Raw genomic sequence first — 23087 nt, 5'->3', positions numbered from 1 at the left:
CGCCTGCTGCCTTTATCTGTCCCCCCCCCACTCCCCCCGCCCAGCTGCCTGTGCCCAGGGCAGGCCCAGTTAATGCCGGTCAACCTGGCGTAATTAACAGCCTATAATTGTGCCCCCTCCTTCTCAAAAACCTCCCAGGGCAGATGACAACTTACACAGCCACCCATCTGTGACAGGTTGCAGTCAGGTTTGGGACAACAGATGTAAGAGGTGGGCGCCTGGGTGGCTCAGATGGTTAAGCATCTGCCTTTGGCTCAGGCCATGATCTCCAGGTCCTGGGATCAAGCCCTATGTCGGGCTCCCAGCTTGGCAGGGAGTCTGCTTCTTCCTCTCCCTCTGCCGCTCCCCCTGCTTCCTTGCTTGTGCTCTCTCTGTCTCTCTCTCTCTCTCTCAAATGAATAAAATCTTAAAGAAAAAAAAAAAGAGTGGGTGGAGGGAGAAGTAAACATTTGAGAAGCCACTTGTGCACACTTCCTGAGGATTTCACGACGTGGAGTCCCAGGGCAGACTGGCTTGCGTATCTGCTTGAATGTCCTTGTGAGGTGTTGGGCCTCCCCGGGAGGGGACTGGAGGGCCAGGTGTTTCACCCACCAGCTCTGTGACCACGCCACTTCCTCACTTTGCACCATCCTAGCTAGAGTCATTCCTTCCTTGTGTCACTCACTCTTGCCCTCCTGTGTCTCTGGCTTCTAGCTTTACTCCCATCATCAGTGCTCTGATTTTAAAAAAGACTATTACTTTCTGTATACATCTTATTCTGCTTTTTGCAAGAAGAAATGGGAAATTCTAGCCTCTCTGACTTCTGCATTATTTCAAAGGGAAAGGACATGACCCCAGGCTTTCAAAGGATGCCTGTAGCTTTACCCCTGTGTCTGGAGCCACACACATAGGGGAGGGTTCTGACTCAGTCGACCACTGGTCCACTTCTGCTTTTGTTTGGCCAGAATTTGTTCGGGTAGTCCTGTCTCCTGGCCTTACCATAAGAAAAACAAAACAACAAAACCCCAAAGTTCCAGTTTTTAGTGGTTGACATCCTTCATATAGTACATCTAAGAAATCATCAATATGTGCACAATCCAGATGTTAATATAGTCACAGGTCCCTGCATTTCCAGGCTGATGGGAGAACTCTGATCAAGGAACACCGCCCCCCCACCCCCCCCACCCCCCCCCACAAAGCATGTCCTTGCCACATATAGGAGTTTTATTGCGTTAATAGGGTATCTGAAGTGTTTGTATGTCAAAACTTAGGAAACTTGACGTTCAGGGATTTCTGATTGAACACCAATGAAGATGCCAAGTTAAATAGCCCATTGGGCTGAAACAAATAGTTCCCCTGGGGCTCAGCCAGAGAGAACAGCCAGCAACTTTGGTCCTCAGGGCCTTGTGTGGGTCTCACCAGCTTGTTTGTTTGTTTGTTTTACTAAAGTCCAGATAGATCGGCAAGGCCACTGAATTAGTGACTGGCAACTTGGTCTCTGCTGTGAATCCAAGTGTTGCCTACACCCTTCTCCTTTGGGAATGGGTGTTGGCAGGGCGGGGTGGGTTGAGCACAAGTGGCATGGGACTGGGGAGGGGCTCCTGTCCCCGGGTTCACTGCAGGAAATGGACCGGAGTGCCCTCCACTGCTCTCACACTCCCTGGGGCAGCTGCCAGCAAACTCCAGCTCCGAAAGAAAACGCTTGTTCCCATCAGCAGAACCACAACCCTTTTATCTGAAAACATTTATTTTAAAAGAATGGTCTTTTTTTTTTTTCTTTCCAACAGAGGTTGCAAACTGGCAGCCTTTGGGAAGGATGCAGCCCATAAAACTTTTTGTTTGGCCTGCCCACTATGTTTGTTTCTTCTTTTTTATTATGAACGAGTTGCCCTGCATTTTAGAAAGAGGCACCTCAAATAAAATTTTAGAATTTTGGCTTCTCTTGAAAAATGGGAAGGTTGATCTTCTCTGGGTCAGCCTCCCTCATGGCAGCAGTTGACTGCCGCTGGGTAGGAGCGGCTCTGGTAGCTGGCTGTGTGGGCCCCAGCTTGCCACAGGCCCTACCAGTCCCTATTGCCTGTTAGACACTGAAGCCAGGCGTCACTTACCACCTGTGAGCATACTTGCAGTGTTACTTGTTTTTTCTTATACCTCTTCTCTCCCCTGCCTGGATCCCATTGCCATTTGGGTTTGAGACCCCTGGTTTACGATAATAGGCATTGGATTAAGCTCTGATTCAAGAAGAGCCAGTGGAACCTGGCTGTGCTCCCTTATCCGTTACATGATCTTAGGAGCTGTACCTTCTGTCACTTGAGTTCAGGCCTTTCTGGTTGGCTTTAGCTCTGCGCAGGCCCGGGAGAGGGTAATCTATTTCCCCATGTAGCATTTCTTTTCATGCTTGCCTTGTGTTATGAAATTTCATATTCCTACTTGGTTAGCCCTGTCAAATGTCTGTTATAGGAGGCTCTTTTACTATGGTTGTAACCTGTTTTGTAACCCCAGCTTGCATTTTTAAAAACCGTACCTTATTCTCCTGGAATTGGTCCACTTGTTTTCCCCTTGGTAGGGCTCCAAGGAGGGAGACTCTGAGCCAGTTAGCTTCGGTCTCATGTGGACGGGGGCCCAGCATCGCTGCTGGGAGCCAGGGAAGTCAGGCATTTCACCACTGGCCCAGGCCTTCTGGCTTATGGGGCAGCACAGCCATCACAACCTCTGAGGGGTTTGGGGGCAAGAGTTTCTAAAGCAGTGGGCTAGAGGAAAGCGAGGGCCTCCTGTGTGAGGGCAGACACTGAACGCTTTGTTGCAACTCGACTTGGTTGCAGATGGGCTCTTACTTCGGCTCCTCCTTATGTGCAGTTGACCTGAACGCGGACGGCCTCTCTGACCTGCTTGTGGGGGCCCCCATGTTCTCTGAGATCAGGGATGAGGGGCAGGTCACCGTCTACATCAACAGAGGAAATGTGAGTACACTGCTGGGCACCAGGTGGATGGGTGTGGGAGAGGGACATCTGTCCAGCGAGGAGTGACCGAGCACACTGCTGGGCCGTGCGCTGGGCCCCATGACCCAGAGGAGGTGAAAAGACTTGCTTCCTACCTTCAGAAACCTCAATATTCCATTAATGGAAAGCCGGACACGGTGTTACCACTGCAGACATACAGGGATTGAGAAAAATCGTAACGTGTTTGATCTTGAGTGTTTATTCTGTACCTGAAACTATTCCGCCTGTTTTTTATAAATGATTTCCATGTAATGTGCACAGAGTATCAGGGGTCTCCATTTTTCAGATAAAAAACGAGGCCCGCGGCACACAGCCAGCAGCGGTGGGCTAGAATTTGAACCAGGCCAGCTGGCTTCCTGGGAGTTGTGCTGGCTCCCTGGAAGTATGTGCACATGAGCCCAGGGCAGCCGAGCAGCCTCCTAGAGGGCACAGTGGCTGGGGAGAATCTTGAAGGACTAGGAGCTAGGCAGACAGGCAGGGGTGGGCTAGCAGCTGGGCAGGTGGGTTGAGGCCTGGGGCAGCAGGACCACTTAGTTCTGGGGGTTGGGTGGGGGCCAGTGCAGTGGCCAAGGGCCATGATCACGATGTCCCTTACCCTGCAGAACCGTGGAAGGGGTGTGATGGCATCAGAAGGATGCTTCTGCCTCTCTGCAGCAGAGTAGAGGGCTGGGGGGACAGGGCCGGGAGCAATGCATCAGTGAGGCGGGAAACCGATGAGAAAGCACAATCTTTTCAGCATCTAGTACTAAGAATGTCCAACAAGAGAGTTAAATGCATCAATTTTGTCACCGAACATAAGAAAATGCTTACAAGGTAATCAGTGAAAAGCAGGATAAAAACTGCCTATACAAAGAACCTTTAAAAATATACAAAATACGTAGAGAATGTTCATAACAGATCTTTGTGGGTGGAAAGGCTTGGGTAGATTTTTAGTTTTATCTTTATCCAAAGAGCAAGAATGTAATACTTTCTAGTTAAAAAAAAAGTGTACTTTTAAGCAGGGACGAAGATGCTAGTTATCCTAGTTGGATAACTCATTCAATTGGAGGGGGCAGTGGTGTTTAGCTATAGGTGGGCAGATGTCACAAAGAAAGGAAGCCATTTGAAGAGAAGTCAGGGAATGTTAGAGCCTTGGGCTTTCTTGGATGCTTGCAAACTCTTTGAGAAAGTGGATCTAAAACCTGGGAACGAACGTACTTCCTGGGACCTGTTGCAGTGATGCCTGGCACTTGCATCCCCATTGAAATTCCAGGAAGAGGGCCAGGCAGGTGTGGGGAGAAATGAGGTAGTCATATGGAGATGAGAACAGCTACATTCAGTGGCCGCCGGCTACTATATTTGTAGGAGAATGAAACATTCGTGTAGGTATGAACTTGTCAGGTAGTAAGGAGACCAGTGCAATAGCTCGACAGTGTGTCTAAATCAGGGTGTGGAATCTTGGAGCAGGATAATTCCCCCAGACACATTGTGCCCACACACTCCAACCTCCAACCAATGTATCCTAATGCCATGTGGCTACCCTGAGTACCTGGACATTATATCTTTTGGGCTTCACCCTGTCTGGTTGATGATGATGAAGTGGTGCAGAGGAGTGGAAACATGGTGACTTTGGAGATAGATGGACCTGGACCTTGTTTTTTTTCCACTTACTAGCCTGTGTGATGTGGACAAATAGCTTAAAATTAGTGGCTCAGTTTCCTCATCTGTAAAATGGGGAGAATCATAAGGTCCAATCTAAAGCCAGACACTCCCTGGGATGGCTTGTGGGTGTGCAGTGGGTCCAGAGTACCTCTACACTGGGGCAGGTTTTGACATTCTTATGCCTCAAAATCTTAGATTGTATTTTAATACTCTGATACTGACATGTCAGTGATTTGGGGTAGAATGGGTATCCTCAGATGGCTTTTACTTCCACCATACACCATTGACCCCTTCCCTCTGTTGGGTGGTGTTTGCTCAAGAAATCCAAATCTGAGCCCCACGATAACGGGCACAGGTGTGTGTGTCCCCACCCCTTCCCTGGCCAAGAACACTGGTGTTGGGTTTTCTGAACCATGACTCTGTCAAGATTACTGATCACACGCACCTTGCAAAGCAGCTTTATAAACTTGTATTAAATGGGACAGGAAAGAAAAAGTAGAAATATGCATGCCCATGTAAAACAGCTTTGGGGAACAAAAGGTAAGGGCAGCTAAGAGGATTTTGTGGTGACAGGTATGTAGGTGGGTAGGTTTGCGGAGTGTCAGGACAAGGGAGAGGTGGAGTCATTGGCCAACCTGAGAATCCTCTTCCCTCTAAAAGGCATCTCAGGCTGTGGGAGACCCTCCTGCTGCACAGGTGAAAGGGACTCATTTTGCCACCAGGAGAGAGAAGCTTGGGTGCCCGTGATTCTGCCCAGGTGTTTCCTGTCGATGGGTGTGCTCCCGGGGTGGCATTCAGAGCTTTGGTTTTATTGGGGGTTGTTTTGGTTCTGGTTTTGTTTTGTTTTCCATTTTTTCCTCCATCCTGTTTCCCAGGGAGCCCTCGAGGAGCAGCTGGCCCTGAGTGGTGATGGCGCCTACAACGCACACTTTGGGGAGAGCATCGCCAGCCTGGGCGACCTTGATGATGACGGGTTCCCAGGTCAGTGAGCTCGCACCGCCCTCTGGCTTCGCCCTGGCATGAGGTGCTCCTGGATTTGCCTCCCGCTTGGAAGGCCCCTGCAGGGAGGGGTGCCCTTAGAGAAGATGTTCTCTGTGCAGACACTCAGGGCTGGGCTCTGAGCCCACTGCGCTTCTGCTTCCACGTGGTACCTTCTCAGCAGCCCCGAGGTCATGGCTACCATGTGAGGGAACCTAGGGCTGGGCCACTGGGGCTTCTTGTTGCAGATGTGTTTGAACGGGCTTCCTCGTGTCTGAGCCTCTAAGGCTCTACCACGTGGTTAGTACAATGAGTGAGGAGGGACTTAGTCTCAGCCCCGAGAGGGACAGCATGGGGATGGACTTGAATATGCCCCTGCTGAGAGGGTAGGGCTGTGTGTACCTGATGCCAAGTTCCGTCTGGACTGCAGATTCCTTCCCAGTCTCTTGGCTCCTCGCTCTGGTCTGTTCAGTGCCCCCTCCACTTACTGTATACGCAGCAGATGGACATCAGGACCTGTGGGAGCCACATCACTAGGGGGACAGCTGAGGTGTAGGACAGGCTGGGGGGCAGCTCTTGCCTCAGGCCAGACATCCAGGCTCCTTTGAAACCCTCACACCCCTGGCCAGAGAGAATCCCGGCTTGAGGTCGTGTGAGAACGTGCCCCTCACCCTTGACCTCACTTCTGCAAACACATGACTTTTGTTAGAAGCAAAGGGAATAAAGTCAGGAAGATCTCGGCTTTGTTCCAGGGGCTGTCAGTTTGTGAGGGTAACGATGTTTTTTTGGGAAGTGAATGCCATTTTATTTAAGTCCCTTCTCCAGGAACAGAGTGGTCTTTCTCAGTTGTGCAATAACCATAGTTGACAGAATTCCCCTGACAGAAATTCGGGTGGGTGGTTTATATTTGCCTTTCTTTTATTGGATGGGTCAATGATTTTTTTCTGTGAGGATGAGGTAGGAAGTCTTCTGGAACCGAAACCCTTCTCAGCTTCAATAATTTTCTTTCTACCCCCAGCCCTTTTTTTCCCTGCTAAGAGATTGTGTGTCTAGCTTAATGCCTGAACAACCAACGACCAAGAAATTTCTGGTATGGAGGGACCCAGCTGATGGCAGGAATTAGGAAAACTCCTTATATTACTCCATATGGCTCTCGAACCCATAGCTGTTTTTCTCCCCTCAGATGTGGCCATTGGCGCACCCAAGGAGGACGACTTCTCCGGGACCGTCTATATCTATCATGGCGACGCTGGCGGGATCGTCCCTCAGTACTCAATGGTAATTGCAGTGAGAACGACATGGTAACTGTCCATACATTCATCTGACAAACACATAGGGACCCTTTAGTCTGTACCACACCCTGGAGTACAGAGGAAAACACAACATGGTCTCTATGTTCAACCTTCCCGCCCTCCAGTGAAAGACAGAGACCATTGCTCACCGTCAGGGAAGCATTCTGCCTGTGGAAGATTATATCCACACCCTTACCCACATTCAGAGTTATTTCTTGAAGAAGAAGAGGTTTTCTTTTTTTAGTTACTCCTTTGTCAACCATCTGTGCAGGGCAAAGGAATATGTTGTAAAATGTAATTTAGAGAGAAAATGGTCCACGGAGGAGGGGCCTGAAAGCTTCCACAGTGCTGATTGTTGTAATTGGTGTTGCAGTGAGGAGCTGGTCAAAGCTCTGGCCTTGAGCTCCAGACTTGGGAACGTGGAAGTGGTGAGTTTTGTTTTTTGCCATATCAGCTTGGTGTTCAATCTTGCTGATGGTCTCAAGCCCAGCCCATGGGAAAAAAGGAAGTCACTCTCTTGACAGAAGCATCATCAGGCTATTTGTGGATGTCTCTGTCTGGAGTGGCACAGGCCTGTGTCATTCTCCCAGTGAGTGGGTCAGTGACAGAAAGGGATTCAACACAAGTTGAGAAATTTCCAGTCAGCAAATATTGATCTGTTGAGCGCTTATGTGCTTATCACTTCCTACCCATGCTTCTATTTCTCATCACGAAGAAGCTGGCCTCATATCTTGGTATCTCTAAGGAAACAACTCTCAACTGAGTTGTGTTCTTGTAAAATGTTCTAGAATTGTTCTCTAAAATGAAGTATTAGGAAAGTGTCCAAACCTGTTCATGTATTGAAGTCTCTAGGTAAGAAAGAGACTTTACAAGTGGATTTTAAGAGCCAGTACGTAAATGTAAGTTCAATTCATGCATTCATAATTGTTCTTCTTGCAGCAGATACAAGTGAACTGATTAGAGGTTGAGGGTTCGTTAGTGGCCAGCTTCCCGCGCCCTCTCTGCTGGGGCCAGCCCAGCTCAGTGACTCCCTCACGAGGCAGAGGGCAGAGAGGGGGGGACCACTCTGCCCTCTTTTCTTTAGTCCTTGTGCTACTCCTGTGAGATGGTGACTTTATTATCCGCCTTGTCTTTATGACGTGCCTCCTGCCCAGGGAGGGGACTCGGCTTGCCCAAGGTCTCTGGCTAGTAAGTGGCAGTATGGCCCCTGAAACTTTCCCCTTCTGACTCCCAACCTTTTATTGTAACCACGTCCTCAACTCCACATTAGAGGAAGGAACACCCAGGGAGGCTCAGCTGGAAAACTTAGAAGTATGGAAACTTACTTTGCTCTGAAGCCCACATACTCGAAGGGGCATGGGTCTACCGGGACCATCTTCTTCTCATTAGAAATGAATAATGGTGACAGTAAGCTCTTAGGTGACTCAGCCGATGTGGCAGGAGGAAGAGGGCTTTGGGCACAGGTTGGGGGCCACATCCGCATCAGGAGGGCTGCTGTGGTCTGAGTTAGGGACCCTCTTCACGATGTGACAAGCAGGAAGTCATCCAGGGAGCCCGGTCCTCCAGCAGCTGCCGGGGTCACTTTCCACGCATCCTCCTGGAAGCTTGTTCCCGGACCTTGGAAGCAAATCACACAGAGAGGCAACCTGTCAGAGACCCCCGCTTCCCCTCCTCCCGTGGCCCTCCAGTGTTTTGTTTTGTTGCTGGGTGGAATCCCCGCAGAGAACTGCAGTACAGATTTTGTGGTTAGCATGGAGTGTCTCTAGTAGGAAGCAGGGATCAGCAGCTGGGTGCGTCCTGCCTCTGTCAGCATGCCGGTGGGCTCGTTAGCTTTGACAAAGAGAAGTGGTTTGGGGCGCTTTAAAAAAAAAGAAAGAAAGAAAGAAACAACTATGTTTATACTTTTCCAAGCTGGTGATATGTATATGATAAGGTCAGTGATTTAAAAGGAAAAAAATAATCCTTTAACGACAGATTCTTCAGGGCTGGGGTCTGGACAGAGCGGGCATTGTGCGGGTGAACCAGAAGAAGAAATCAGAAACAGCTCTGGGCAAAGGAGTTGCTTTTCTTTGGCCCAGACTGGTATTATTTCTGCCGGATAAATTGTGAGATCAGGGCTGAAGTTCGTCCACATTACTCTTTAACTCATTCCTCTTTCTTGAGTTCATCATGAAGAGTGTTGATTTTAAGATCCTTGTGTGCCTTTCTCCATTTGAGAACCCCCTGGGCATGTCATGGCGGCCCCTGTGATCTTTCTCCTGCCGTAAGGACACTGCCTGTAAACCTGGGCAAGCGGAGTTTTTCCAAGGCTCCTGGTTTTCATTTAGGGTTATTAGCACTGAGCAGACTTATCTTCCTGGCTTTATGGCCTAATGGCCTGCAGATGTCTGTGGGATAACTTAAGCCTGCATTGCCACCCCCAAATGGACCACCCCTTCACTCTTCCCCCTTGTCCCAGCCACAGCAGAGCTTAGAAATGCCTCAAAATGGGACTTTTAAGAAATAGACATACATACATGTTTGTTTAGACAGAGCCATGTGGGATGTGGAGCTCTGCCTGTTAGCAAGAAACATTTCTTTAGTGTTTGCTACGGTGCTCTGATTTGTACTGTGAGGCTTGCACATTTCCTGGTGGATGGCTTAACTGAAGATGCCAAGTGGAAGGTTATTTGCAGTGATGGGCTCCTGGGAGGTGCTGGGGGGGAGGGGTTGTTCCCTGGTGTCTCCATCTGTAGATCCTATGGAAACTCCCTCTCCGCACGCTCATGACTTCTCTGCAGGATGACTCAGTATGGAAAAGGATACAGAAAGAAAGTCCAAAGTGAGCCCCTGACTATCTGTAAACCTGGTTCCGATAGGGATTGTGCTGTGCAGCATGAAAACAAAGCATTTTTCTTATCATCCACAGTGAGGGCATTGGGAGGTAAGCCTCCCCAAAGAGACTGTAAAAACAAAGGGAAGAAGGAGCAGGTCAGATCCCTGGGACTTTTCAGATTCAGGAAGTTTGATATCTTTTGAGGAACTGTGCTATGCAGATGTCGATGAAGGCCGCGTGTACAGTAAATAGTCCCGAACCAAGACAGTGTGTGTTAATATAGATTGAACTTCATGAAGAATAAAAGAACAGATGCCCCTTGGTGGTAGAGCTGTGAACTCTAACTGGTTGATTGGGGAGGAGGGTGGCTTCAGCTGATTTTTTTTTTTTTTTTTTAGGATTTCCTACAGATTATAGAAGGTTCAGGACCATGCAGCTCTGGATTTACTAGATAGGCCAGTCTCATCCTGTCTGTGAAGCTCTGGAGCCCTATGAGATCTTCTGGTCAGCTTGACTGAGAGGCGGTTTCCATGTGGCATCTTTTCCAGCTAGACATGCTCATTGCCTGTCCACCCAGGGAAAGACTCACGTGCACCTCCGAGGACAGGGGTGGTCCATGTTTAGTATTTGGGTAGAGAGAGCTAAGGAAAACATGTTCTTAAAATTTCAGCCAGCTCAACCTATGCGGAAATGAAACAGAACCGCTGTTGGAAATGGAAGTAAACATCTATTTCGAACTTCATGTGGCATGTCAAAACATTAGCATACTAGTCTGCGTGGGTTTTTCGTGAACACTGAGCTTGGAAAAATTTTTAAACAAGGACATGTAGCTACGGCAAGTCACAATAATGGAGTGTGTGGTCTTCAGCCGGGTGCTAAAAACCCCAGGATCAAATTAGGACTACAGTTTTCTCTTTCCACAGCTTCAGGACCGAGTGTCCAACGGAAGCTGCATAGAACAGTCATGGGTTCTTATTTACCACTGTGCTCCTATCCGGTGACTCAATTTCCCTATTATCTGTTTCAGAAACTGTCAGGCCGGAAGATAAGTCCAGTTCTGCGGATGTTTGGGCAGTCCATATCAGGGGGCATTGATATGGATGGAAATGGCTATCCTGGTAAGCTGTTTTTCTTTGAAGGCATATGAGATAAATGAAGATAAATGCTGAGGTAGTCATTTCCAGTCTGGTTAAGCAGTGGTGACATCTATTTAGGATGAGGAAAATTCCCACAATAGAAGGGGATGCTCTGCCTGGTATTTGATTTTAAGGTATTGAAGTTTATTTTGGGGTTTTAGAATGATCTATTCTGAAGACTTTAAGCACCAAAAGGATGGATTGATTTCAAAAGAAACAAACAAACAAAAACAAAAACAAAAAACCAGTGATTTCTATGGTGGCAGCTCTTTCTAATGAAGAAAAAAAAAGCACTGACCACATTAAAAATGATAGCGAAACCTCATGTTTTCCTCGATATTTAAGCATAGAGGCTTCTAACCCTTGAGAGGGGAAAAAGGATCTGGGCAGCACCTTTCCCACCTCCTAACCCCTGCAAGAGAATTGAAATATTTGGAGCAAAAAAGAAAACCATGCCCTCTCCCTGACGGACAAAGCAGACCTTCACCGTTCAAGGCTGACTGCCTTGTCTTCAGGGTGAATTCATGCCTCGTGGTGGTTGAGGCTAATTGAATAAAAATCCGCATTTCCCACCTCAATCCCAAATGTTGTCCAGTTTAGGGAAGATGCACTGGGCAGGGGGATGGTGGTTCTTCTGGGGTTTGAAGGGGATGGAGTGGGGTGAGGTGAGGAAACACAGATGAGAATTTGAAAAAATCCAAAATCGTCCTGGAATTCAGGAAACATTTCCCTGGAACTACCGGTCATCTTGCTGTCTTGAGGAAGTATTTCTTTCCACTTAAAATGCCCCAGAAGGACTTCTGAGACCCAGGGCAGTGCCACACGAGGGCCGTGCATTTGGTAGTTTCTTACGGGCAGCAGTTTTGATAATTTCTTGTGACCTTACAGAGCCAGGAGGAGGGGATAGGAAAGGGTCATTGCTGAAGCTTTTGTTCCTATGGACCCTCATGGGTCTTTTTAAGTCGGAGAAAGCAGTTCTTCTTGTTTTGGGTAATTTGTGGCCGTCCTGAAATAATACCTGATGTTGGCAAAATGCTCCCACGTGCAGTTTACCTCTTATAGTTAGTGCAGCAGGTGGGTAGAGGTGGGGTATCCCCCACTTGATAAACAAGGGTACCAAGCCACAGAAAACTTAGGGGCCCAGCCAGAGGCCATATCGTGGTAGGCCGAGACGCACGTGCAATATGAGCAGGTGTGTCCACGCTTCATGATGCATGTGAATTTCTTACATTTTTCTTTTTTTTTTTTCAGATTTTTTAAATTGTTATTTATTTGAGAGTGAGCAAGCACACGAATTGGGGGGAGGGGCAGAGGGAGAAGCAGACTCCCCGCTGAGCAGGGAGCCCAATGCAGGACTCGATCCCAGGACTCTGGGATCATGACCTGAGCCAAAGGCAGATGGTTAACTGACTGAGCCACCCAGGCGCCCCTGAACTTCTTACATTTTTCATAAAAGAAATGACAAATTCCTCAGGTTCATTTATTTTCAAACATCCAGTCAACTCAAAAAGACTTAAAAAATAGCAAAATTAATGAGCACACCCAAGTGCAGAAATTTAACAGCACTATAATTCATGGATTTACTGTTTCTTTTTCCTTAATGAGGGCACTGTATAGACATGTGGATTCAGGCTCTCGGATTCAGATGCTTGGTTCTGTAAAGTGGTAATGGTCATCTTGCTGTCTTGAGGAAGGACTAGGGACTAAACACCTAGGACTAAGGAGTTTATACTCAAGGGGAAGAAAGGCAGAGAGCTATTGGATGAGTATATACTTCATAAAGTTTTATTTAAGAATAAACATTACTGGGATGCCTGGGTGGCTCAGTCAGTTAAGCGTCTGCCTTCAGCTCAGGTCATGATCCCAGGGTCCTGGGATTGAGTCCCGCATCGGGCTCCCCGCTCAGCGGGGAGTCTGCTTCTCCCTCTGCCTGCCACTCCCCCTGCTTGTGCTCTCTTTCTGACAAATAAATAAAATCCTAAAAAAAAAAAAATAAACATTACCAGCTAACACTTGTGTCTTGGTTTGTAGTATACTAAGTATTTCATGAATTATCTGATTTAAATATGTGATTTAACATATGTCATGTGTATTTAAATATTTTAAAAATACAATATTTAACAACTAATATAATGTTTAGTAAATATTTAATAGATGTCTTCTGATTTAAATATTATGAAATGTTATCAGCTTTTGAAGAAGACACTGGGGATAATTATGTCCACAGTACAGACAAGGACTCTCTGAGAGATTCTGAGGTCACACGGAATGAGGGGTAGAGCAGAGATGATTCACATGTTCTACAGAACCTAGAGCTTTTTCCAGCTCATTTAGTTCTAAGTATCTGTCTCTCTAATTCACTGGTGTTCAAAAGATACATAGTGTGAGCCACATATATAATTTAATGTATTCTAGGAACCACGTGAAAAAGATAAAAAGAAATAGGTGAAATCAATTTTAATAATATAAAATTTTTTGAGCTAGTTCATGGTTTTTGTACCAGCCACATTTCAAGGTCTCACCAAGCCACACCCGGTGATTGGCTGCCACGTGGTTCAATGTGGCTCTCACTCTTACAAGATCATCGAATGGCCCAGAGGAAGGCTGTCAGGGGCCCCCGACCTCAGCGCTGGGCCCCCGTGGCTGTGGACCTTGCCAGGGGGTGGGTGGGCTGGGAGGGGCTTCAGCACGTCTCTGAATGCTACAAACTTATGATTTTCAGATGTAACTATTGGAGCCTTCATGTCTGACAGCGTGGTTCTTCTAAGGTGAGATGCTTTCCTCTTGCTTCCCGGACTCCGTTCTTCACGGTGGGGGCTGGAATTTGGTGATGGGGGTGGTTGGGGGAGTTATTCCCCCTTAGTCAGCAATTCCCTCTGTCCTATTCCTGGAGGTGCTCGGGAAGTGGAAATGTGGCTTTTCTTTTCTTGTCCTCTTTACCCCCTGTTGCAGAGTTTCTAGCTGGTGGGCCTCCAGTGGCTTGCAGCTCTGAGACCGTAGCATCCCTGGGGCTTGGGGTGGCTTCAGCCCTAGGGGTTTTGCCTTTGGCCATGATCAGCTGCTTCATAAATGTGTGTATACTATGTTATCATTTCCTGCGGGTGCCGGGACACTCAGGGGCTCCAAAGCACTGCCTTGTCCCAGCTCTTCATCCCCACCTTGTCAGTCCCCAGATCCCCAGGGGCCGGGAGCCTCCTGCCCTGTGGACAGTACTTCCTGGCCTGTGGAGGCAGAGGTGAGGGATGGGAGCCCTTGCAGCCCGTGCAGCCTGAATTTCTCCTACAAATGCTGTGGCCTGCCATCCCACCATGAACCATCTCCAAGTATTTCTGTCTGTATGAGTCAGAGGAGGTGGAATTACCCTTTGGAGTGGGAGCCAGCTCTTAGGTTTTGTTAATAACCTGATGGCAGAACTTTCTAAAATAGGCCAGTGGGATATTAGAGCTGGAAGGGGTCCCAGAGGCCATGTAGTTGCACACCCCAGATTCTTCTCATTCAGCAGCGCCTTCCTCCGAGTCTCTGGCTGCAAAGCACCCGGCCTCCTCCTGAGTGAGGTGCCCCTAGGGGTGAGAGCTTAGTAACTTTGGAGGGAACCAGTTAACCCCCAGCTAACTCAGGATGTTAAATTGTTAAGGAGGCAGAATTGCCTTGGGTTAAGAGGGTGAACTCTGGGGCCAGGCGGCCTGGGTTCGAACCCCCACTCTGCTGTTGGGAGGTGCGTTTCCCTGGGTGAGTCAGGTAACCTGTCTTTTAGGATTCTCACCTGTTCAACAGAACAGTAGTACTTCCTCACTGGGTCTGTAGAACTCTGTGAGTTAGGACTACATGCAAAATGCGTAGAACAGGTAGGTGGTCAATAAATGTTAGCAATTCTTAGATAACTTATGCTAAATTTGCCTCCCTAAAATTCTGCTTCTTTAGCCTATATCTTGCATGTAGCAGCCCTTTAGTATTTGATGGTGGCATGTGTGTCCCCCAGGCGGTGACCTCGCTATTGCTTTGTGATTGGATCTCTGCTTTCTTCATCTCCCCCCCCCCCCCCCCGTCCTGTGGGTTGGCCATTTCCTCTCAGGTAAAACAGCTTACGTGGCCTCCAATGACTGAGGTGACACTTTAGAAGCTGAGCTTACCCACCGCCTTTGTGGTGTCCTTCTCCCCTCTTCGCTGTCCCAAGCAGCTTGCTCCGGCTTGTCACGATTCCTCTAGAATAAAACACGTTCCCCGGCTCTCACAGTTGAAAACAGGCGCTCTTAAAACCGGGAGCATCTGGCTTAAGGTATATTTTGTAGATTCTGCTTTTTCATCATTCTTGTATTTTATAAGCTTCCAGCTGTGAACCTCAGCCCCAAGGGACTTTTTTTTTCTCTCCTTCTTGGTGACGTATGGCCTCCTCTGGGAGTTTTGCCCACACGTGGATGGAGACATAAAGTGGGGCAGTTCCACGGCAGATGGGAGCCCCAGACCCCAGCCTGGGGTGGAGGCTGAAGCTGGTGAGGGGAGATCATCCAGGGACAAAGGCAGGGTCCTTTGGGAAGAATGCCACGGACTGCTTATCAAGAGCAGAGGCTTTAGGAGCGGGGCTGCTGGGCATGCCTGGACGAGGTGGTCAGCAGAAGGCCCTGATAGCCGAGGGAGGAGTGTGGAGGGATGAGGAGATCAGAGATCCATTCCCTCGTTTGTTCAGCTAATATGGTTGACCTGTGGTGGTCAACTATGTGTCGGATCCCAGGTGCGCCTCGCGGAACAACTATACAAGTAACTAATACAACCAGTGTTTGCTAAGTGCTTACCACATGCCAGACACTGCTTAGGCTCCCACACGTGCAACTCTTTCTGGTGGTTTTTGTTTTTTCTCTTCGTATTGGGGTATAGTTTGCATACAGTAGAGCCTGCTGATTTAAGTATGCTGCTTGATGAGCTTTAAGCAGCGTACACGCGTGTGTAAGTGCCACCGCCATTAAGATAAATAACAGTTTCCATCACCCCAGAAAGTTTCCTCCTGTCTCTTCCCAGTTATGTCCCCTCCTGATGGACAACCGTTGGTCTGATTTTCATTGCTGTAGATCAGTTCTGCCTGGTCTGGTTTTTCACGTAGATGGAAGTATGTAGTACACACTCTCTTGGTTCTGGCTTCTTTCACTCGGTGCAGTGTGTCTGAGATTCACCCGTGCTGTTGTGTGGTGTTCAGTTCTTTTTCCCCTTACTGAGCAGTAGTCCATTTACTGAATACCCTGTAGTTTGTTCTTCTCTTGTTGCTAAAACATAGTTTTTTTAGAGGGGGGAGGGGCGGAGGAAGAGGAAGAGAGCGAGACTCTTAAGAGAATCAACCCTGAGGTCATGACCTGAGCCAAAATCAAGAGTCGGAGGCTTAACTGAGCCACCCAGGCGCCCTGATAGAACATATTTTAATTATTAGTTTTCTTAACAACTCCATGACCTAGATATTATTACCGTTATTCCCATTTTATGGATGAGGAAACCAAGTGACATTGAAGTTCTATTAATTTTAAAAAGGAGATAATTGTAGATTGTGGTCAGTGCCATGAGGATGATAAAGCAGGGTTCTGTGGTCACGGGCACCCGCCCGCCTCAAGCGCAGCAGAGAGGGCCACATAGTCCTGTTGGAGGTGGCGGTGTGAAGCCAATGGTGCCCTTGGCTCTGGCAGGTCGAGAGGAGTGAGGTGCGGAAGTCGGATCGCTGTGGGTGGGAGAGAGAAGGAGAAGCAAGAAAACATGATGAAGTTTGACTCTTTTCCAGAAGCTTGGCTACAGAGGAGCAAATGGGATTGCCAGTGGCTCAGAGATTAGCCTGAGAGTCTTTGAAAGCTCTCCTGCTCTCCTGGGTCCTTTCCTGTCCTGCAAGAACCAGAGGTGGTCACCTTTAGCTTCACCTTCATCCATACAAACCTTGCCTTGACCCCACTCCTGCCTTGGGGCCTGAAGAGACAGAGTGGGAAGGGGACGAGGATGAATGGGGGTTGAGGGAGGAGAGGGAGGTGGGATGCGCTATATAGGCTGTGGGTGGCAGGGGCCTGATCTTTGAGTCAGGCCCCAAGGTTGGAGCAGGCCCAGGGCAAGGTTCAGCGTGGAACATGGGTGAGGGTGACCACCTCAGGTATCTTCTGGGAGCAGGGAAGGCAAGCTGGGGCCCCTTAGGCAGAGGGACTGCTGAGCATGTCTGAGGGGCCAGGAAGGCTGGTCATCCACAGTGGCATCTGTTGATAAGGTGCTGGACGTGGCTGAATGACTAAGGACAAGAAGGTCTGGAGATGTCAGCTGACTAAGCTGGGGGGCATCCCAGGCATGGCCTAGCTGACCGGCAAGTTAGATAGACTTTGAGTCCCCTCAGAGTTTGGGTGGGACCAGAAAAAGAAACCAAGGATGTGCATGCACGTGAAACACACCATGCCCACTCTGACACATCCTCCAGAAGAGAGTCCAGATGTGTACGGGCTTGAAATCCTTTGGGCTGCCGCGAAGAGAACACCTTACTGCGGGTGGCTCTAAGTACATAGACGTTAATTAGCTGCCTGGAGGAAATGGCTCCAGGGCTGGTTTAGTAGCCTCCATCTTCCCCGGGGGTGTAGGCTCTCAGTCCGTCCACCCGTGTCTGTCCCATAAACAGCACTGCCCCCGCAGAAGGCTGGGGTGAGGCAGCGATACCCCATCAGAGGGCATCCTGACTGTTTTTACCTGGAAGTAAATACAGGCGAAGTGCAGATCTACCTTGACTTAGGAAGGAGTTAATGTTGTGATAAACCCATCATGAATTGAAAATATCCTAAGTGGAAATGCATTTACTACCCCTGACCTCCTGAACACCATCGCTTAGCCTGGCCTACCTTAACTGTGCTCAGAACAGCTTGCATCCGCCTACGGTTGGGCACAGTCATCTAGCACAAAGCCTGTTTGGTAATCAAGCATTGACAGTCTCATGTAAATGATTGAATACTGTACCTAAAGTGACAAACAGGCCATGTGGGTACAGAAAGGGAGTTCACCCTCGTGATTGGTGGCGGAGCCCAGGAGCTGTGGCCCTGGGCCAGCGTCACCACACAATCATCCCACCTAGCACCAGCATGGGGAAAGATCCAGATTCACAATTCAAAGTTCGGTTTCTACTAAGTGCACGTCACCCCATCATAAGGTTGAAAAATCGTTACTTCGGACCGTGATAAGTCAGGGAGCATCTGTAACAGGATTTGAACTGTCGGAGTCATCAGAAAGAAGTATTCTAGCTACCAGCTTGTTAAAAATCAGGTCTTGGTGCTGTCCTTAGGTGCCCCTTTGCTTTTCTCACTGAGCCTGGCACCTTTGCAGGCAGGACTGCGGGCTGGCCCCACTCTGTCCTCGCTGATTTTGCGCTCTCAGATTAGCTGGGGCGGGCGAGGCCTGTGTGAGGGTGATAGGCGCCTGGGGCTGTGCCAGCCGGTGAAGTTCAAAGGAAGCGATGAGAGAGTTTAGGAAAGATTTCTGGGCTTTCCCTGGTCCAAAAACAATTCTTGGAATTGACACAGGTTCAAGGGCCTGATCTGACTGATGTTGGTGAGACATGTGCTTCTGAAGGTCTTTGTCCTCACCTCAGAGGATTCTGTGTTGACAGCCTCCATCGACGTCAGTTTGCCAGCCTGCCCACCCTGCCTTCCTCTGCAGGGCCCTGCTCTGAGCAGGGACCAGGTAGCCTCCCCGACATGGTGGCCCCTGGGATGGTGGGAGGGGGTGAGGCCTTTCTGCCATGCGGGGACCTGGCAGGATGTGCCCTGGGCAGGGTGGAGGCTCTCACAGGGTGGAGACCAGCTCTCCCTGGTGCCTCTGTCTGTTTTATGAAACTTTGGGCACTCCTGTGGTTTTCAGTCCCTGGGCCTGGAGTGAAATTGGCACCCATTTAATAAATCACCTCGGGTTTTTGAACCTGTCCTGAGGCTGTCATGATGAATTTGCCAGGGTCCAAGCCCTTGAGGGGCCTGAAGGCTGGTGGAGCAGGTGTGGAACTAGACAAAGACCTTAATCAGTAAGTGAGGTGAGGTGTGAAGATAGTGCTGGGGACGTGGAGGGGGGCATCCAACTGCCAGGGTTCTTGGAGGAGACCTCCCAGGAGAGGGAATGGAATGTAAGCTGGCTGTGGAAGGACCCCGGCGCTTTATAGAGTGTCCGTTGGCATCTGTACAAACACATAGACCAGGAGCAGAGTATTTGTTTTCTGTGTTATTTATAGCATCTTCTAAGGATGAACCCAGAAGGAAATTGGAAGGCCAGGACCTTGGATTTCTTTCAGGCACTGCTGTTGTCTGACGTCTGTTGGCCTTACAGCTGGATTTGCTCTGGGAGACCCACCGTTCCCTTGTACTTGTCACAACTCTTCTGGTCTTGACCCACATCCATGGCAGTGGTGGCAGCAGTGAACCCCCCCCCGCCCCGGCCACGTGTCTCCTTCCTTCCCTCTTTCCCTGAGGTTTTCCTTAATACTGTCTTCTCTGAGAGTTGTGTTCCTTTTTCCCCATCTGTCTTCTCACCGTGGGCGCTCTTCGGGGTCATTGTACACAGAGGAGGTCATTGTTCTCAAGCCACTAATGCCCCTTAATCTTGTTATATCACCCCAGTGGCGTGAAGGCCAGGGCTTCCTAGAGGTAAAAGGGTCTCTTTGTGAGGCCTGGAGGGGAGGTTAAGGCACAGCTTAGGTGAACCGTCCCTGAGCAGGTGTTTGCAATGAGAGCAGAATGCCTGAGTCATTATCAGCTTTTGTGGGCTGACCCTGGGGATCCACGGAAGGTGCCACAGGGATGAAGTGCATCTATCAAGCATGGGGTGGGAGGTAGTGCTGGTGGTCCATATTGGTGATAAGGGATGCAGATGTTTATAGGGTTTCACTTGCTCCTGAGGCCAGGTGGGTTGATTCCTTCAGCTCTGAAGTACTTTGCTGTTACCAGCTGGGACTCTGTTAATCAAGTTCTTTTAGAAAAATGCTTAATGAATTGCAGGGAGGAAATGAAGGGGGAAGGTTTAACCCACTGGATGGGACTGGAATTCTGCAGTTCATGCTTACAGAGACAGTAAATGCTTGGGAATTCCCGATGATACATCTATTTCTCGAGTCCCAGCATCTGCTGTAGGAACTCCTCTTAAATATATTACTATCTTCCTAATAAAATGAAAATCGGAACTTAATTGGTGAAATTTTAAATAATCACCCGACATCTGGTGGTTCATTTATGGCTTCAACCAGATGTGTTTTATTAACAACTTACTTGCCTTTATTATTGGGAAGCTAACTATTAATTTATTAGGAAATAAGCCACTTCTAAAACCAGGAAAAAGTCTTTACAGGGCACATTGGCCCCTCTCTCGTTGGTTATCTCATGCTTTAATTAAATGCCAGGCTGAAGGCCTAGGATTTCTCTTGCTGGATTAGTTCTTGTTTGGTTCTGAGAGCATGACTAAGTCACCTCCCTCTCTTGACGCGCAGGGCAAGACCTGTCATTACAGTGGATGTCTCCATCTTCCTCCCAGCCTCCATCAATATCACGGCGCCTCAGTGTCACGATGGGCTGCAGCCTGTGAACTGCCTCAACGTCACCGCCTGCTTTAGCTTCCACGGCAAGCACGTTCCAGGAGAACTTGGTAATGAGCCACTGAGTTAGGGCTCGGGATGGCCATCTTAGCTGGAGTGGGCTTGTGGCCACTGAGGGATTCTTCTGGATCCTTTGCTCTCATTGTGCGTTCTGGCTGGTTTTGCAGGCAGCAGACGCACAGGCCAGACACCCTTTCCCTCCGCGGTTCCTGCTTTTTTCTGCTTCCCATAGTTTCCCAATTTAACATAACCTCCAGCTCTAGAACAAATAATATTTGACCCCAAGCATCCTTTCCCCAAATGTGTGACCAGACTGAAACCTCCCTGGGCTACAGGTGTCACAGGCCAGTGGGACTTGTGGAAAGGCAGTGCCTGGAGCCTGGCCCTTACAGAACATTCCATTCAGTTAGAAAAAAGAAGTGGTGGGTCTTTGGAGGCTTCCCCTGAGCCCGCGGCACCAGCCAGATGTCAGGGCCTTAAGCCCTTTACTGTGGAGTCTGAGACCAGGGATGGAAGGTAGGATTGGGACGCTGAGTTTTATGAAGGCTTAGACTTACAAAAGCGGGGGAGCTGCTTTGTCAGCTTCAGATGATTGAAAAGAGACAGCTGGCCCTGCTGTTTTCTCTGGTTGGGGAAGGCCAACTTGCTAGCCCAACTCCAGAGATCCAATCCCTGGATCAGGATAGGATCAGTGTGGAGTAGAACTCAGTGTGTGGTCACTTGAAGGAAATGAATCTGGAACATTCGTGCAGATTAATAGGTGCTTTGTTTTTACTTGAAAGGCTGATTTAATAATAGAAAATAGAATTCTAGGAAAATTAAAAAAAAAAAAAAAACCCACAAAACAATAAGGACCTGGACTTACTGCCTTTCTTAGACATTCTTAGAGTCAAGTGTTTCCCTTCCCTATTTCACAGTGTGGTCCCTGGACCCAGCAGTACCAGCATCCTCTGGGAGCTTGTGAGAAGTGCAGAATCTCAGGCCTCGCTCTGGGTCTCAGAATCAGAATCTGCATTTTAACAAGATCCCACAGGATCCGTGTGCACATTTATGTTCAAGAAGCGCTTCTCTGGAGTGCGTGTGCACGTGTGTGTGTGTGTGCTGGTCCATTTCTCAGCTGTACCTTGAAAGCTGTACATTATTTAACAGTGTGCTAATCCTTCTAGGCTAATGGTCTCATTGATACTTCATCTTGATCTTCAGGTGGATTGAATAAGTTCAACAATCAAATCTTGAACTTGTTCCTAGAGATTTCTTTTAAAAAAAACTTAGAAATTTCAAAACTGAATGTAAATATACCAGGAACTCAGGGCTTGGTTGGTGAGAAAGGACTAACGTTTTATGTAGAGCCCAGTGAGAAAAAGACCATGCTCAGTGAGAAAACTACTTGCTCAGGATCACATGGCTGTTGGTGAAGCCAGGAGTTGAATCCTGGTTTGATGATACTTAGTTTTGCTTTCCAAAAACTATTTCTCATCTCCTCCCTAATTATTTTAAGATATCAGTCTCTAGGGAAAAATTTTTTTCTATTGGTCCTAGAACTCCTATGTCCTTTGCCTAATTAGATGGTGTGTCTTCTATCAAATACCAACTCATGATGTAGTTGGACTCCATTAAAAAACATTATAAAAGAATTGTTGAGTTGAAGGTTTACGTTGGTGTGCATAAAAATAAGCAGAACTATTCTATAACTCTAAAATAAGCAAGTGGTTAATAGTTCATGTGTGTGTTCATTTGACAAATGTTTATTGTGTGCCTGGGTGTGCCAAGCATATCCTCATGGAGTCTCGAATGGGAATTACAGAGTTTCTATTATTTTGATCCTGAAGCAGTGTACACAGTTTCCAGGCTCTTTAATGACATCACTGTGGTGGTAATGAAGGTAATTTGGCAGAGTAGGAACAGACGAGAAGAAACCCAAGATGCCAATTTTGAGCAAGGGGGATTTCAGAGCGTAAGACAGGTGGTAGAGTGAACTCTGCTTTGTGGGCTGAGTCAGAAGGAGATGTGGGTGTCTTCTCATGCTGCTCCACACCAGTGGGCCTTCTGGGCCCCAGTCACTGGGGCCCCTTTCATTGACCTCTAGGCAGAATTATAACGAAGGCTAGGTTTAACCATGACCCCTGAAGAGTCGGGGAGGATCAGGAGGAACGGGCGGTTGGGTAGCACACCGTACTGCCCCTAGTGGGCAGTGTGGAGCAGGTGGGAGGCCGCCCACATGCAGGGGGTGGACTCTGAGCGGCAGCGCACTCTCCCACTGAAATCAAACATCCCTTTATAATCTAAGTGGTATTTCTCCACATTTATTTAAGATCGAGGCTTACAGATCATGATAACTGGGGAATTTTGGTATCAGTGGGGCAATGCAGAAAATTACCCATCCCATTTTTCTTTGTCCTCCCCTGGCATTCAGGGAAAGGTGCTAGATCTCCATCTCTGCAGAAATCTGGTAAAACATGAGCTGACAGTGGAATATAGAGAGCCTTGAGGAGGGGAAAATGGGCAGTTGTTATGGAAATGTGATAGAAATCATGGGAGTGACAGGTAGCTCGTGGGGGTCCAGCTGCGGTGGGATGTCCCTGGAGTCCGGCATAGAAGGCAGTGCCTTGGCTCTGCGTGATGGGGAAGATCAGGTCCCTGGTCTCCGGGTAGTGGAGGGTGGGGGCACCGCCACCCTCC

At 48.5% G+C, this 23087-nt stretch overlaps 1 protein-coding gene across 3 annotated transcripts in view; it reads left to right on the top strand.

The window, feature by feature from the left end:
* ITGA9 (integrin subunit alpha 9) overlaps positions 1-23087 on the top strand; it is a 331177-nt gene that overhangs the window by 55353 nt on the left and 252737 nt on the right. For all 3 annotated transcript variants that reach the window (XM_036094209.2, XM_036094208.2, XM_036094211.2), the window contains 6 exons: positions 2802-2939; positions 5495-5600; positions 6781-6875; positions 10732-10822; positions 13563-13608; positions 20304-20458. In XM_036094209.2, coding sequence (XP_035950102.1) covers positions 2802-2939; positions 5495-5600; positions 6781-6875; positions 10732-10822; positions 13563-13608; positions 20304-20458 — 631 coding nt within the window. The remainder of the gene's footprint in view (positions 1-2801; positions 2940-5494; positions 5601-6780; positions 6876-10731; positions 10823-13562; positions 13609-20303; positions 20459-23087) is intronic.

The sequence above is a fragment of the Halichoerus grypus genome, chromosome 1, assembly GCF_964656455.1.
Source record: "Halichoerus grypus chromosome 1, mHalGry1.hap1.1, whole genome shotgun sequence".
Classification (NCBI taxonomy): domain Eukaryota; kingdom Metazoa; phylum Chordata; class Mammalia; order Carnivora; family Phocidae; genus Halichoerus; species Halichoerus grypus.
The sequence above is the reverse complement of the archived record's forward strand: the minus strand, read 5'-3'. Positions and strand labels throughout refer to the sequence as shown.